The sequence below is a fragment of the Bos mutus genome, chromosome 19 (assembly GCF_027580195.1).
Source record: "Bos mutus isolate GX-2022 chromosome 19, NWIPB_WYAK_1.1, whole genome shotgun sequence".
NCBI lineage: Eukaryota > Metazoa > Chordata > Mammalia > Artiodactyla > Bovidae > Bos > Bos mutus.
Genome location: NC_091635.1, coordinates 51731587 through 51748490, shown reverse-complemented (window position 1 = coordinate 51748490; position 16904 = coordinate 51731587). Strand labels below are relative to the sequence as shown.

The window sequence follows — 16904 nt, the reverse complement described above, 5'->3', positions numbered from 1 at the left end:
AAGCTGCAGCAGGTAGAGTCCAGGGAAGGAGCACAGCCTTTAGAGTCTGTCTTTCATGTCTTCCTTGGAATGTTCAGAATGAGAACAGAAAAACCTAGATGCTGTGTTTCACAATGCTGAGAAGGTTTAGCCACAGGTTCATCTGGGAGAAAGGGCCTTGGCCGTTCTGATTCCCATGTGGCCACTGGTCCCCACTGTGTGGTCTTGGGGCCTCAGTTCTGGTTTTGATTACCCAGAAATGTTCTGCCCCTTCTTTGTTTCCCAGCTTCTTGATTATCTTATTCCTTGAAGTTGTGCTGGATCATAGACAGAAAATAATCCTGAGTTGGCCGGCTTGGCTCCTTACTTCAGGTAAAATGATTAAGTCCTGGGGACTTCCCTGGCAGACCAGCGGTTAAGCGGTTAAGAATCCACCTTGCAATGCAGGGGACACAGGTTGGATCTCTATTTGGGGAACTAAGATCCCACAGGCCACACAGAGTGGCCAAAAAAAAAAATCCAGTCCTTTGACAAAGCTTTATTTATTAAGAGCCTTTGTGTTGGATACAAAAGTGGACGAGAGACAGTTCTTGCTCTCAGGATGCTTATAGTCATGATACTTGGGAGGAAAGCCACAAGTGAAGATCAAACAGCTGGACAGGACAACAGAGAAACATCCGTCTCCCCAAACATTCCCTGATCCCCTCTCACAAACCCCAGTGCTCCAACCTTTCATTCTATTATTCCTTCTGACCCTTACGATGACCCTGTAATTATCCCAACTTTGTAAATGGAAAGTTTATAATTTTGCAAACTATTAATGGAAGTTAGATGCTTAAATGATGCTTTTGATGCTGGGAAGCAGTAGGAGCAGGGTTTAATCTGCGATGTTTGTGTCAATTCCAGATCCAGGGCTCTGTCTCCTAGAGTCCACTTGTGACATTTTGCAAGTGCCTTGAGGCTTGAGGGGTGGGCGTATTGGCTTTCTTTTCCCTCTCTCTCTCTGTTTTTTTAAATAGGGACACACTGTCACTTTCCTAGTTTTATTTTTTTCCTCCCCCTGTATTCTGAACACACTACCATGGAACAACAGGTCTTGTTCCTAAACCGTATTCCTCTGTTGTGTACACATCACACTCACGCAGACGGAGCTGGGGAATAATGAGGTGTCAGGGAAATTACTGCTGAGCCCACAGCTCTTGTGTGTGTGTGTGTGTGGTGTGTTTGCACTTTCTCTTGGCGCCCCTCCCCTCTCTGCTACGGGGAATGACTCCTCTCTGAATGAGAGACTCAAGTCTGAACTTGCATTCTGAGACCCAGAGCCCCTGAGCTCTAGAACAGAAGATACAGTTCATACAGATGCTGCCCAGCACCTATCAGCAGTAAGATTTAGCTCCTTCCCGATCTGGGGGGCTCAGAAGGGAGAGTTTTTCCACTGTTCTGCCCATTGAGCTTCGCCATCTGATGACCCTGACACCCACTGTTTTTTAGATGACACACCAAGATGGCTTTCTGTATCTGTACCTGCAAATAGAATATCACCTTGCTGCCACACTGATGCAGGACTTATTTCTGTGGGGCTTGTTAGCTGGGAGAGCCTGTGGCGCTATTTCAGATGGGCACCTCCCAGCAGCTTTGTGCTGGGTTTGTCCTCTGGAGGCCTCGCAGCTGAGTGGGGCTCAAGGGCTGGCAGGTCCTTCAGCCTGCAGTTCATACAGCTCCTTTCTCCCTAGAGAAAGGCAATGATGGAAAAACAAACTTAACCCATCTGACATGGAAATAGCAAGATAAGAAATAAAAGAGAGACCTGTTTGGCAATACAGTACACTTTGTTCCTCTCCCCCAATGTCTCTTCTCTCAGCCTAACAAGCATGGTTTAAAATAATGGCACAGTGGGCATTCCCTGGCAGTCCAGGGGTTAGAATTCTGTGGTCTCACTGCTGAGGGCCCAGGTTCAATCCCTGGTCGGGGAACTAAGATTCCGGAAGCTGCTTGGCACAGCCCCCCAAAATAATAAAAATTTGGCACAGAAATTCTATGGATACCTCCATAGGACAGATTTCTGGTTAACATCAAAAACCAAGGCAGACAAAAGACAAAATAGATATACAATGAACAAGACGGAAAGACACAAAATAGATACAAGTTATGCTGTATGTTTGAATGTGGTTAAGTGCTGTGGAGAAAAGTAAAGCAGGAAGCGACAGGGGGCAAGGGAGGTGGCTGCAGGGGAGGTTGTGGTTTTCAATAAAGACCTTACTGCAATGATGACGTTTGAGCAAAGATGCTAAAGGAACTCTACTGCAAATACTGAGAAAATATTTAGAATACTTAAATTTAAAAACATTTAAATTTTTTGTAAATATGGAGAAAGCCCTGGTGATGCCTCAGTCCTGCAGTTAAGCCAAGGGGACATGGCGTGCTTGAGCAGTGGGCCTTCTCAGTGAGTCTGGGTGAGGCTGGGGTCAGACTTGAGAGGCCCCGAGGCCTGTCATTGGCCCTGCCTTTGCTCCGGTATGCCAGAAGTCACCTGCGCATCTTTGGTCATTCCATGTCTTCTCTTCCTTTGTGTTTCCGTAGGAACACGCCTTTGAAAGCAGCCAGAAATATAAAGAAGGCAAATACATCATTGAGCTAGCACACATGATCAAGGACAATGGCTGGGACTGATGGGAGAGCATCCAGCCAACCCAGCGTCCACGTGAATGCCATCCAACCGAACATTCTACCCAAGCGTGAGAGAGTGACTGAACACGTGGTTCCATCCATTTAGGGGCCTTGCCATCTGGGGCATTCTCCCACCCTGACGCCATCTTTCTGGTGACCGGCCTCTAAACCGCTGTCTCTCTGTCTCTTTGCTTTGTATCTGTTTGTGAGTTGATCCTGGCTTCTCTCTCTGTTCTAGTGTTGGCTGAAAAAAACAAAACAACAAAAGGAACAGACGCCTGCCCGCATGGCGGCAGCCCACTTTGACGAAGGCCCCAGGGCCCTTGAAGAGCTGCCCGAAGGCCGCTGGGCAGGAGTACAGTGGCCCAGCCCGGGGGTGTGAGGGTCCCGGGTGGGCAGGGGACGGGAGGGGAGAGGTAGGAACAGACTTGTGCTGCTCCTGGAGACCTGGGAACTTAGGCTTGAAATAATCGACTTGTCTAAGAGGACAAAGAGGAAAAAAAAATACCTCATGACTGCATTCTCTCTGATCAGAAGCTTCTGTTCCTGCCACCAAATGTGCCAGATTAGCCAATGAGAACACAAGAAGGGTGGCCCCTCGTCTTCGCTGGCGGGGCAGGGGGCCGGCCTGGTTCTCCCGGGCCGAGCTGGTGGGGGTGGGGGGAGTGTGTCCTGGCAGCAGGGGACGACTTGGGAAAAGCCCAGAAGGTTTTGATGACTGACGCCTCACTGCTCCTCTGGGTGATCTCTGCCTCTTCAGCCACTGTAGGTGACAGGAGAGGGGACTGTCATTTGCAATGTGCGCGAGATGCAAATATCCCAAAGGCTTTGACCAGCAATCAAGTAAAAAAAAATCAATGATTGAGGATAACAGGGAACACAGGGGAGGGAGGTGCAGTTGGGGAGCTCTTGCAGAAATGGCCTTGATCTTGGGCCAGAGAAAATAAAAAAGTAGAACCAGTTAGCAATTCCGACTGACCTTTTTTTCTGAACCTTCATAAGAGAAGAGCACTGTGGCAAGGAAGAGGGGGTGGGTGGGGCAGAGCCTGGAATAGTTTTGGTTTGAACTGTTACAGGTTAAGTGCATCTTTTTTTTTTTTGGTATGCATTGGCTTCACTGAGAACAGCAGTCCTTTACGCGTATGAGTTTTTGGGTGTTTTCCTCCAGGTCTATCATTGTAGTTGCGGAAAACAAAGTCCCAAGCCTTCGAGTTTAGTGATGACCTGGCTGACAGATTCCTCATGCCCCTAGCTTGTTCTCTTTGTACTTGAATGTTTTTGTGTGGAGAGAAATCTGTGTGATCCAGCAACGGAAAAGTCTTCAATTTGATGTCAGACGGCAAGTTATAAATTCCAGTGTTACACCCCACCCCCGACCTCCCCATCCAAAGCTCATTATATTAGGGAAGTGGGGAACGCATCTCTGTGAGGCTCATGAGAGAAGAGTTTGTTGCATTTAATCAACACTGTGAAGTCTGTTCTCCAGCAATTTAGCCAGTATGCAGTGCATGACCGAAACTCATTTAACTGAGATAATTTCATTGCTTAGACTGAAAATATTATCATTGCTAAGATATGTGTAGGTTATGTTAGGTAATTCTCAGCATCTCATTCTCCCAGTAGGCTGATCCTATAGGAAAATTCACCTTAAAAGTCACAAAAGAGTGAGTTGAAGGAGACGAGAACCTGTAAAATTGTTAAGCAAGATTAAAGCAGCCAACCCGGGACGTTTTCAAAATGGAACCAGATTCCCAGAGAGGGTGAGTCTGTCATGGAAATGCCTTTTTGCGTCTCTGTGGGCTGCTGGTGGAGCACAGGGCCTGAGATGCTCATGGTCCTGCCCTGGCAGTCCTGGGTGGAGAGCTAACGGGAAGCCAGGTAGCCCTGCGTTTAGCAGCAGACAGCCTCCGTGAAACAAAGAGGGTTCTGCAAAAGCAAATTTTGTTCCCAAAAGCTTCTTGGCCCACGTCGTTTGGTGCTTTAGCAACCCTGGGAGATTAAGTTGTTCTCTCCACATTACTAAAAAGCAGACTGAGATTCAGAAGTCTTTCATTTCCAATCCCAGAGAAAACAGTTCCTCTGGCTCCCAGGCCCAAGATCTCAATTAAAAAAAAAAAAATCATTTTCAACTTTCACATTCCTAAGCTGGTTTGCCAGCCCAGAAATCATAAATTCCCCTCTGCATCCCTGCTGAAGGTAGTGGCTCTCATTTCTGTGTTTTGATTAGCCCCTTTACTCAGGGAATGTCCTGGCTATTGATAATCCTTTCCAGGAAAAGAAAACAGGCAGGGTCAGGGTGGGGGGAACATGTAGGTGTGTAAAAACCGAGCATGGTCATATAGGAATTGGATGTGAGGTGCCCTAGAATGTTCAAGGGGCAGAGGACACTGAAGTGCCACTGCTCGTCTGTGGGGATGGGGCCTCTGACTCTTGCATGGATCAGAGCGGGCTCCAGTTAGACCCGGGTTTTGGTGTTTTGTTTTGCTTTAATTTAAATTACTATCCATTGAGCATCCAGTGGGCACATGGTGCAAGAGAGCTGCACAAAATGCTGGTTTATCCATAATGACAAGGGTAAGAAAGAACCAACTCATTAGGCTTTCCCTAAGAAGAACCGAAAGTGCTTCTTACAACGTGAGCTCCGTTCATGGCTTGTCTACTAATGTCTGGCAGTATCCGAGAGACCGCAGCTGAGTGAGGGAGATGCCTCAGTCGGCTCATTTTTTAATTTCCTCACCAAATTATGGACTCAGAGCATAACCAAAGACCTCATCCGTTCACCCCTGGTGGGTTTGGGGAACTGGAGTTCGATGGTAAGGCTTAGGTGGGGTGCCCGGAGTAGGGAAAGGGAGAAGGGGAAAGGAAAAAGGCATGACGTGCTAGACATCAGCCAGCAGCTGTCTTCCTTTTCAGCTGAAGTCCAGCCGGCAGATTCTAGTTCCATCTCCCTCGTGCCTCCCCAGGTCATATGGCGTGGGCGGCCCTGGATTACACCCAGCCTGCTGGGATATTAGTCTCAGGCCGCTGATGGGTTGATTTGACGTGTATCCAATCCAGCCAAGCTCAGTGTCCACGGAACGTCAGCTGGGCCTGCCCAATTCCCCGGACAACAAGATGACGGAGATAGGATAGAGTCAATCTTTACTGGTGGATCAGTGTGTGAAAGACAGGTGTCCCCTTTATAAAAAGATTTTCAAGAGGATATATAAGAAACAGTTGCTTGTGAAATATACTTTTGTAAATAATATTTAATTTTTTAAATAATATATTTGGTGCTGTTTTCTCAGATCCCCTGAGAGCACTTTTTATTTTCATTTTTAAATTCTCTAGTTTCCTCTGCATTTCTTGAAGTGTATTTTAAGGGAAACAGTGATCACCAGTATACTCTTGCAAAAGAAAAGGAAAGGAAAAAAAAAAAGATCTCCATCACTTTAGTTTGGACAGAGGCAATAAATGAAGCAATGTCTCTGTATTTCTTCCCAATGGAACAGACTCTGCAGTACATTCATTACCAGGTTGAGAATTGAAATATTTTCTTGTACCGCTATTGGCCAGAAAAGAAAATAAATCAAATAAATTTAGTAACAACTTAGAGCGATTCCTCTTGTTGGAAGAATTTCCAACAGATTGGAGTCTTGTTTTTAATTGTTTGTGTAAGTGTGTGTGCGCCCACGTGTGCGTGTGTGTGTGTGTGTGTGTAAAGCACTTTGCATCGTGCCTGCGGTTTTCGTTTTTTGGGGGGACACTATACCTACAGTTTACACCTTGGGCACATAAGATTTTTCTTCTCTTTCTCTCTGCTGGTTTTGTTTCCGAGTGGACCAGCAGCACAACCCTCGAGGAGTTTGTTTCCCCGAGCACGGAGCTGTTGCGAGTTTGCTCCTTCGTCTTTGTGTGCTCAGCTTTTACAGACTGTAAAGGAAATCTGTTGTTTGTGAAGACCCAGCAGTCACAGCTGTGTCCCTCACTGAGAGGTGAGGGAACTCATCATGGACCCAGGGCTCCAGTTGTTGTGGAAGCCACATCATGTTAAACATTAAACCGGTTTGGGTTGAAAAGAATGTCAATAAAATAATACACATATTTTGTAGGTAAATAGCTTTTTTTTTTTTTTAAGGTCACATTGCCTCAGGTTCAGGAAGAGGCTGGGAAATCAAATATTGAACACAATCAACTTAGATATTTTTTTAAAAAATGAGTCTGCCTCAAATGAGAAAACATGCTAGTGGTCTAGGTGAGGAAAGAGATATATTAATATTTAATATTTAAAATTAAGATAACGTCATGAAATCAGCCAGCAGTGAAAGATAAAGCCAAGAAGAAACAAGCCGTTCTCATAGTATCAAATTCTACCTGCCCGTATGTTTTTGTATAACATTTGGGTGAAAGTGAGAGTCAGTTCCCTTTTCCAACCTGCAGAGACTATCTTTCAATACAGACTCTGCCTATTTATGCTTGTGTTTACAAACTGTATTTGTTGGGTTTTGTTTTTCTTTTATCTTTATTATTATTTTTTTTTTAGTGGCATTTTCAGGTCACTTTGCTTCAATAACAAAGAAAATTATTTTCAAGTAATTTGTCTTCACCATTTCCTGTATTTGTACATAGTGATTCAGTATTAGAGAAAAGTGCATTGTTTCTGTCATATTTCCAATCTGTGTTGGTGCTCATTTGAGAAAATAAAGTTTTCAAATATGAATTATTTGCAGGGCTCCTCTGTCTTAATTGACCCAGCATGTTTTATCTCGACATTTTAATACATAAAAGTTAACTGAAAGGTCAGAAGGAGGCCATCTGTCTAAGCCCATTCACAGATCTGTCAACTGAGGCCCTAGGGGGTTATTTTCTCTAAGGACACTTGGCTGATTAATGAATAAAACTCAGGTCTCCTGCTTATCTATAAACACGTCTCCTGGTTTTGGAGATCAGAAATGCAGGAGTGACCTTTATCATTTCTGTCTACTAAGCCCCTTGTTAGTCTCTGCAACCTTTTCTGTTTACACCAATTTTCTGTGGAGATAGAATTGCATTAGGCCAAGGGGAAAAAAAACAGGTGAATCAATAAAATAATGTCAAAAAGAGGCAACATTACCTCTGAATGGTTGACTAACAAAAGGAAATAAGCATAGATACAATATATGGAAAAGCAAGTCTTCTCATTCACTGAACAAATAGTAAATATCTATTCAGTTCTAGGCGGCTTCCCTGGTAGCTCAGACTGTAAAAATGTCTGCCTACAATGTGGGAGACCTGGGTTCGATCCCTGGGTCGGGACGATCCCCTGGAGAAGGAAATGGCAGCCCACTCCAGTATTCTTGCCTGGAGAATCCCATGGACAGAGGAGCCTTGCGGGCTACAGTCCATGGGATCGCAAAGAGTCGGACACAACTGAGCAACCTCACTTTCACATTCAGTTCTAGGGACTGGGTGAGACGATTCAACCATCCTAACATTGCAGCTGTTTATTTCCCAAATACCTTTCCCTCTAGTCTTGTCTATATGCACACACAGCCTTGCATAGCCATTCATTATAAGTACAGTTTTAACAAGGCTATTTTTACCTAAACATCATCAGTTTATTCTATATTTTAAAGCATTTTTTCAGAAGGTTGCATCCACAACTTACAGAGTCCCCACCTTGTGCAAGCAACCTAAACAGCAAAGAGGATATTAGAGCCACACAAATATATGTGTTGTATGTTTTCACGTTGGTCATAATATTTTAAAAGCCTATTCCCTATTAAAATAGGAGATACCATCTCTACTTTCCTGGACTTTTTACTTACCCATTCTGGCCCCAGCTACAGTTGACTTTTTTTTTTTTTTTTTTAATTTTATTTTATTTTTAAACTTTACATAATTGTATACAGTTGACTTTTATTTGTCCTTGAATGCATTATCTCCTTCCTGTGACCTGTTTTGCTTCAGTGGCTACCCTGTTACCATTTCATTTGTGTTTGCCTTTGGCAGCCAGGAGGGGAGAAAAGATAACATGTGCAGGAGAGGACCAGACTCAAACCACGGCAGCTGTCCAGGAGATCAGGCTGGAAGAAGGGATTGTTGTTGTTTGGTCACTAAATCATGTCCAACTCTTTGCAACCCCATAGACTGTAGCCCACCAGGCTCCTCCGTCCATGGCATTTCCCAGGCAAGAACACTGGAGTGGGTTGCCATTTCCTTCTCCAGGTGATCGTCCAGACCCAGGGATCGAACCCAGGTCTCCCACATTGTAGGCAGACACTTTTACAGTCTGAGCTACCAGGGAAGCCGCCTAGAACTGAATAGATATTTACTATTTGTTCAGTGAGTGATAGTGCCATTTCCTTCTCCAGGGGATCTTCCCGACCCAGGGATCTGAACCCGCATCTCCTGCATTGGCAGGACTGTTTACCACTGAGTCACCAGGGACGCCTCCCGAAGAAACGGAGGGGAAAGCAGAGATATTCATGGAGTGCCTGGTTTGCGTGAGAGCCTGTGTTGGGCTCTTTGCTTACATGACCTCAACGTAGGATGTTCACAAGGAAGTGCTTCCTCATATCATCCTAGGAGTTCGTGGGAGAGCAGGGCAAATGATCATTCTCGTTTTGTAGATGAGGAAACCGAGGTTTCTCATGACAGGGTGAGGAATTGTAGCCCATCTGACCTTATGCTCTTGGTTCCCTACACCGTGTCCCAAATGTTAGCCTCTGTCTTCTCCTGCCCTCATTCTAGCGTGGTTCACAGGACGCTTGCCCAGTCTGCCCACCATGACTGTTTAATAAATAAGGACTGAGGAATGCAAATTAGAAAAGCAGTGCAAACAAAGCCACAAAGCTAAATTCTACCTGAAAAGTATTGTGTATTCCACAGCTGAATATAAGCTGAGCTTTGTTGCTTCTTTAATACTCAGTAATGAATTACATATGTAATCCTTGGCCCTTTGATTAATAGGAGGTCCTTAATAAGTGCTTGGTGAACACTGAATTAATGTGGAGAATTAACAGGTTTGTGTTTTTTTTTTTAATCTCTTTAACATGTTTGTTTCCGTAAGAGAAGAATGGAGGTTAGTATTAAATGTTCCATAAATTGTTACACCATGAGCAATCAGTTTTTTAACTTGCATTTATTTATTCAGCAGGCACTTTGGGGGCATCTATTATGTACCTAGTCTGGTCAGGAAACTAACCCCAGGGAGGAGAAGAGCAGGGGTACTAATTGTGTTGAGTGAGAACAAAGGATTATGCATGGCTTTCCCTACCGTTGGCCAAATACCTAGCCACAGGGACCACGACCCTCAGGCAGCTGTTTCCTGCAGAAGCAATTGCTCATAAATCCTTTCATCTGAACCCAGTAAATGGCTGTGTCCTAGAGCAGGGCACAGGGCAAGTCCTGGAATTAGAGCACCTGGTTTCAAATACTGGTTTCCCTTCATAAAAAAAGGAATCCAGGGAGGAGTCAATGATATTAAAATAACTGTTATCATTACAGGCTGCTTAAGTCCGTTTTGAATTTGGAGTAGGGAAAAAAGGACTACTGTACTTTGCTCTTTATATTTTTTGTTTAATTTCACAACAATCCCATGACGCTTCCCCGTTTTACAGAGGGAAAGACTGAGGTTCAGTGAGCATGAATGTATACATGGAAGAGCTCTGAACTGTTGTTCTGATTCTGAAGTCCACACCACATCTGGTCCAGCCTGCCGTTCAGGAAAAAGGAATGTTCTGATTCTGAAGTCCACACCACATCTGGTCCAGCCTGCCGTTCAGGAAAAAGGAATAACTACCAAACCGGAAACTCTCTGGCAGGTCTGACTAAGCACACCCAAAATGTCATGTTGTTTTGTTCTCTTATATTTTATTCTATTTTCATGAAATGGAAACCCTGGCTTTTCCATTAGAAGCCAAGAGCTTAGAACTGAGGAAGCATAGTTTGTTAAACCTTTATTCCACAGGATTTCATGACTATTGATTTCAGTACTACGACTTATGTCTTTTGAGGGGAAAAAAAAGTATTACTTTCAGTTCAGACTGAAAGATAGAAACCCCAAAACTTATCCATCTGGATATGACTAAAGTGTCCTAACACATGATATTTCTTTGGAGCCATAGGGGGCGATGCTCCAGGCCTGTTTGAACAAGCCAAAGATTAAAAGTTCATGTTGCATGAAGATTCTTCTAATTCCCAAGTGATGTGGGATCATTTTAATGAGAGACAGGATAGCTAGAGAAGCTGAATTTTTCAAGGCCTGAGCAAACCATTTGAAAACTATGACCGATCTATCGAGTTATATTTATTTCGAATTAAAATCATATTAATGATTTCTCCCAAGCTGAGATATTAGCAAGGTCAAATAAAAAGAAGGTTACTTTGGAGTTGGACAGATGGGGGTTTGAAGCCTGACTGCGTGCTTATAGCTTCCCCGATGGCTCACTTGGTAAAGAATTTACCTGCAATGTAGGAGGCCCAGGTCTGGTCCCTGGGTCGGGAAGATCCCCTGAAGAAGGAAATGGCAACACACTTCAGTATTCTTACCTGGAAAATTCCATGGACAGAAGAGCCTGGCAGGCTACAGTCCATAGGGTCTCAAGAGTTGGACATGCATTGATCACTTCGAGGAAGTCACTGAAATTCTCAGGACTAGTTTCCATTGTTTGTAAGTTGGGGCTACCAGAAAGCATAAGTTATTGTAGGAATCAATAACAGCCATAAAGTGCTCAGCACTTTGCCCAGACCAAGTGGGCCTTAGCAGGTGTCACTTGCCCTTTATTTGCTGAGTAATTGAAACTCACTGTGATGGGTACCACTAGCACATGGGATTATTATTATTATTATTGGCCCTGATATTATCTCAGCATTCAAAATCATCATTCTTCAACCAGGGTTCAAACCCGTGCCCCCTGCATTGCAAGGGCCAAGTCTTAACCATTGGACTGCCTGGGAAGTCCCAGCACATAGGATACTTAAGGTTCAACAGTCATCCTTCCCATCTCTACCAAGGAGGCTGGAGCTCAGGGAGGTTAAGTAACCTACACTTGATCACGGGCCTGGTATGTAGCCAGAACTGGAGCTGGAACCCAGAAGACCTAGGCAATCAGACTAGGAGTCCCTGCACCACACTACTTACTTTTACTTCGAGAGGAGAGTGTGTACCTTTAAAAAAGAAAGGGTGTCAGCTAGGAAAGCATCCTTGCATTTTAGGATCCTGTTTGAAATGTACCCATCTTTGGTCATCTTCCATACAGCAAAATTCGCTCGTTATCCTTACACCCGAGACTGATGAGCGGTCAGCTTGTGGGGGAAGCAAGATGTTCTCAAACGGGCTCGCCTCCCCAGCCTCCTCTGATTCTGAGCCACTTTTCCAGAGCACAGCCACCGAACAAACAGTTGAATCAGGGATGTTTTATTTATGACTTTAATAATGGAGTCTCTTGGGAAAACTGGTTTCCCATTCCCAGAAGCAAAAAATCATCTACAGAATGTTCTTGAAATTTTTTTTGCTGTTTACATTTTTTTTTCTCCTACCACAGTCTCTGAGCCACCTTAATAGAGTTTCAAACATCCCTTCACAAAAGAAGGATAATTTGAGCTGATGTTCATTTGGTTGGTATGTTCTGTACCAAACCAGCACAGTGTCAGGAATGGAGGATATAGGTTGATAATGTGGCTGCTGATACAATCCTATGTTGAATATGGTCTTTATTACCAAAACTGCCACTAGGCCAACAGGGGCTTGTTTGAACTTTATCTAGTTCCCAGAGCCTTATTTCCACACCCATTGGATGAACAGTACCCATATCTCCTGGAGGCACTCAGGCTTGAAGTTGTTTCCATGGTGATGAGACATGCCCAGGGCTCAGGTTTCATTCTGTTCTTATTTCTCAATGATATTATAAAGAAATAGTACCAGAGAGAATGTTAACCACATCAGGGAGAGAAATTGAAAAAAGGAAGCATCACTGACCTTCTGGAGCCCTGGCTATAGGAGGGAACTCTGGAAGTTTCTATTTAACCAGGGGGAGTTAGGGAGTCATCTTGGGAAGATCCCCTGGAGTAGGAAATGGCACCCCACTCCAGTAATCTTGCTTAGAAAATTCCATGGACAGAGGAGCCTGGCGGGCTACAGTCCATGGGGTTGCACAGAGTCTGACACGGCTGAGCACAGGAACAAGACTTGCAAAGAAAAGGTTAGAGTTATCACTGAGCTAACTGGTTTGGACCTGTTGTGTCCTATACATCAGATATTTCATCTTGCCTTGGGTAGAGCTAGATTTAGCCTAAGGGAGACTTACTTGTAAAAGCAGATAAGGCAGGCAGAACTCAACATTAGAAAGCCTGTAAAGATCTTTTCTGCCTGTGAGCATAAGACTACCAGGCATTTGGGGATTAAAAAGCAGGCTTCCAGGCTCTGATTAGCAGCTGTGTGACCTTGGATTGGTTACCTTTTGAGGCTTAGTTGACTTATCTGTAAAAGAAGGTTGTTGTAAGGACTAAGAGAGATAATGTATCTCAAGTGCCTGGCACCCCTAAAGCTAAAGAAATGTTGGTTGGATGGGTGGTTTAGTCCCTAAGTCATATCTGACTTTTGCTACCCCTTGGAGTGTAGCCCACCAGGCTCCTCTGTCCTTGGAATTTTCCAGGCAAGACTACTGGAGTGGGTTGCCATTTCCTTCTCCAGGGGATCTTCTTGAGCCAGGGATCGAACTCAGGTCTCCTGCAATGCAGGTGGATTCTTTACTGACTGAGCCACCAGGGAAGCTGGTGTAATGTTGGCTATTGTTGCTTGAATAGTAGTAAAGGCAGAGCATGGCTGTGTGTTATTCAAAGTGGAAAAATGCATGTGCTCCAATGGCCAAATGACAAGGATTACTGGTAGGCTGGTTTATAATTTTCCTTTTTCTTTGCATGCACTTTCTGAACATATTTTATTCATTTCTGTATATTTGGCAATTATTCATTTCTGTATATTTGGGCAATTATCCCCAAGGACAGTAATTTACCCATTCTTTCAATAAGTCTTTTTGAGCCAGGCTTAGGGATAATTCCCCTGCCCTTGGGGGAGTTTTCTCAATCTCTTTAGGGAGTGCTTGTGTTACAAGGGGGAGAAAGGGTTGCCCAGTGGAAAAAAGGTCAGAGTTACCACAGCAGTTACTGGTTTAGACTAGAAAGTAGAGTTCTAGAAAGGCTTCCCAGAGGCCTCCTTGCTGCCTGTCTCCCACTAGGTCCTCGTAGCACTTAACTCAGGCCTCTTCTCTGGTCCTTACCAGGTTTATTGTCTGACTCCTTTCATAGGACTTCCTCCTGGGCAGGGACCCAGGTTCTCTTTTGTTTTTTTTTTGGCCTGCTCCCCATGTGGGATCTTTATTTCCTGACCAGGGATTGAACCCACGCCCCCTACACTGGAAGCGTGGAGTCTTAACAACTGGACCTCCAGGGAAGTCCCGAACTCTTTATAACCGACTAGTGAACGTTTGATGAACAAATAATCGTGGGGAGTTTCCTGGTCGTCTAGTGGGTAGGATTCCAGGCTCTCCCTGCTGTGGCTTGGGTTCAATCCCTGGTTGGGGAACTGAGATACCGCAAGCTGCGTGGACCAAAAAAAAAAAAAAGTGTGGATGTAAGGTATGGTCAGTTAACAAAAGAATTATTCCTTTCAACCCCAACCCAAAAGGAAATGTGGTACTTATTGAATGCTTGTGGATAAAGGAAAGATTGCTTTAGCGTTTACCTTCATTCCATTTGAAACAATAAGGGAAATGAGATAAGTTGGTTTATTTTTTATTTATTTTTGGCCATGCCACATGGCTTGTGGGATCTTAGCTCTCTGACCAGGGACTGAAGCCAGGCCCTAGGAAGTGGAATTGCCAAATCCTGACCACTGGACCGCCAGGGAAGTCCCAAAGAGAAGTTTGCCAGGTAAGATAACTAAAGAGGGCATATTTTATATCTCTTGGTGGGAGTGAAGCCTGTCATATGGTTTCTTGTAGTCTAACCAAGTACAAGTGTAACAGGAGGGAAGGGGGCAGGACACAACTTTTCAAAGAACCACATAGCCCAAGGACACAACATAAACCAATTAGAATCAAAGGGGTCCAAGATGGCAGACAAGTTGATTTTAATTAGACCTTGATCCTCAATCAGCAAGCTAAATGATGCACCCAGAGGCGCCATGATAATTCCAAGTAAAGTGAAAGTCGCTCAGTCATGTCTGATTCTTTATGACCACACGGACTGCAGCCTGCCAGGCTCCTCTGGCCATGAAATTCTCCAGGCAAGAATCCTGGAATGGGTTGCCATTTCCTTCTCCAGTAACAGTTCTAAGGCACTGTCAAAAGACCAAGGAGTATGCAGTGGCCCAATTCCTGAAAATCTCCACCCCTTCCCCAAAATGGGTTTCCCTGGTGGCTCAGACAATAAAGAATCCACCTGCAATGCAGGAGAACTGGGTTTGATTCCTGGTTTGGGAAAAGCCCCTGGAGAAGGAACAGCTACCCACTCTAGTATTCTGGCTTGGAGAATTCCATGGACAGAGGAGCCAGGCAGGCTACATACAGTCCATGGGGTTACAAAGAATCGAACGTGACTGAACAACTTACACTTTCCCCAAAATAGTTGGAATAATCCTCCCACACATTAGCATATGAATTTCAGCAGCTCAGTCATTCAGTCCTTTCTGACTCTTTGCAACCCCATGGACTGCAGCACGCCAGGCTTCCCTGCCCATCACCAACTCCTGGAGTCTACCCAAACCCATATCCATAGAGTCGATGATGCCATCCAACCATCTCATCCTCTGTTTTCCCCTTCTCCTTCTGCCCTCAATCTTTCCCAGCATCAGGGTCTTTTCCAAAGAGTCAGCTCTTTGCATCAGGTGGCCAAAGTATTGGAGTTTCAGCTTTAACATCAGTCCTTCCAATGAATATTCAGAACTGATTTCCTTTAGGATTGACTGGTTGGATCTCCTTGCAGTCCAAGGGACTCTCAAAAGTCTTCTCCAAAACCACAGTTCAAAAACATCAATGCTTCGGCTCTCAGCTTTCTTTATAGTCCAACTCTCACATCCATACATGAATACTGGAAAAACCATAGCTTTGACTAGACAAACCTTTGTCGTCAAAGTAGTGTCTCTGCCTTTTAATATGCTGTCTAGGTTGGTCATAGCTTTTCTTCCAAGGAGAAAGCATCTTTTAATTTCATGGATGCAGTCACCATCTGCAATGATTTTGGAGCCCCCCAAAATAAAGTCTCTGTTTCCATTGTTTCCCCATCTTGCCATGAAGTGATGGGACGGGATGCCATGATCTTAGTTTTTTGAATGCTGAGTTTTAAGCCAGCTTTTTCATCTCCTCTTTCATTTCCATCAAGAGGCTCTTTAGTTCCTCTTTGCTTTCTGCCATAAGGGCAGTGACATCTGTGTATCTGAGGTTATTTTTTGATATTTCTCCTGCAATCTTGATTCCAACTTGTGCTTCATCCAGCCCAGCATTTCTCATGATGTACTCTGCATATAAGTTAAATAAGCAGGGTGACGATATATAGCATTGGTGTACTCCTTTCCCAATTTGGAACCAGTCTGCTGTTCCTTGTCCGGTTCTAACTGTTGCTTCTTGGCCTGCATACAGATTTCTCAGGAGGCAGGTCAGGTGGTCTGGTATTCCCATCTCTTTCAGAATTTTCCACAGTTCATTGTGATCCACATAGTCCAAGGCTTTGGTGTAGTCAATTAAGCAGAAGTAGATGTTTTTCTGGAACCCTCTTCTTTTTCAATGATCCAATGGATGTTGGCAATTTGATCTCTGGTTGCTCTGCCTTTTCTAAATCCAGCTTGAACATCTGGAATTTCACAGTTCACATACTGTTGAAGCCTCACTTGGAGAATTTTGAGCATTGCTTTGCTAGCGTGTGAGATAAGTGCAATTGTGTAGTAGTTTGAACATTCTTAGGTGTTGCCTTTCTTTGGGATTGTAATGAAAACTGACCTTTTCCAGTCCTTTGGCCACTGCTTATGGCCACATGAAATTACCCAGCCTATAAAATATGAAATTACCCAGCCTATAAAGACTAACCACGCCACATTTCACAGCCACACTCACCCTCTGCAATGGCCCACACTCTGCCTGAATCTAAATCCGCTTCTCTCTGAATCTGGATAAATCCACTTCTTACCTATCTCTGTCTCTCACTGTATTCTTTCTGCAATGAGACATCAAGAAACTGAGCTTCATTAGGTCTGTACCATGTGCTGTGGGCTTTGGCTGGGCTCGAGTCCCAGTCACGTAGGT

The 16904-nt window shown here is 44.3% G+C and overlaps 1 protein-coding gene across 4 annotated transcripts in view; it reads left to right on the top strand.

Annotated features, from left to right (window-relative positions):
* YPEL2 (yippee like 2) overlaps positions 1 to 14538 on the top strand; it is a 74254-nt gene extending 59716 nt beyond the window's left edge. For 2 of the 4 annotated variants that reach the window (XM_070390581.1, XM_070390583.1), the window contains exon 5: positions 2560 to 3614. In XM_070390581.1, coding sequence (XP_070246682.1) covers positions 2560 to 2649 — 90 coding nt within the window. In that variant the 3' untranslated portion in view covers positions 2650 to 3614. Of the gene's footprint in view, positions 1 to 2559; positions 4407 to 8978; positions 9266 to 10226; positions 10431 to 14442 lie in introns of those variants that run through there. The other 2 variants (XR_011468063.1, XR_011468064.1) reach the window with 2 other exon arrangements.
* The last annotated feature ends 2366 nt before the right edge of the window (positions 14539 to 16904 follow it).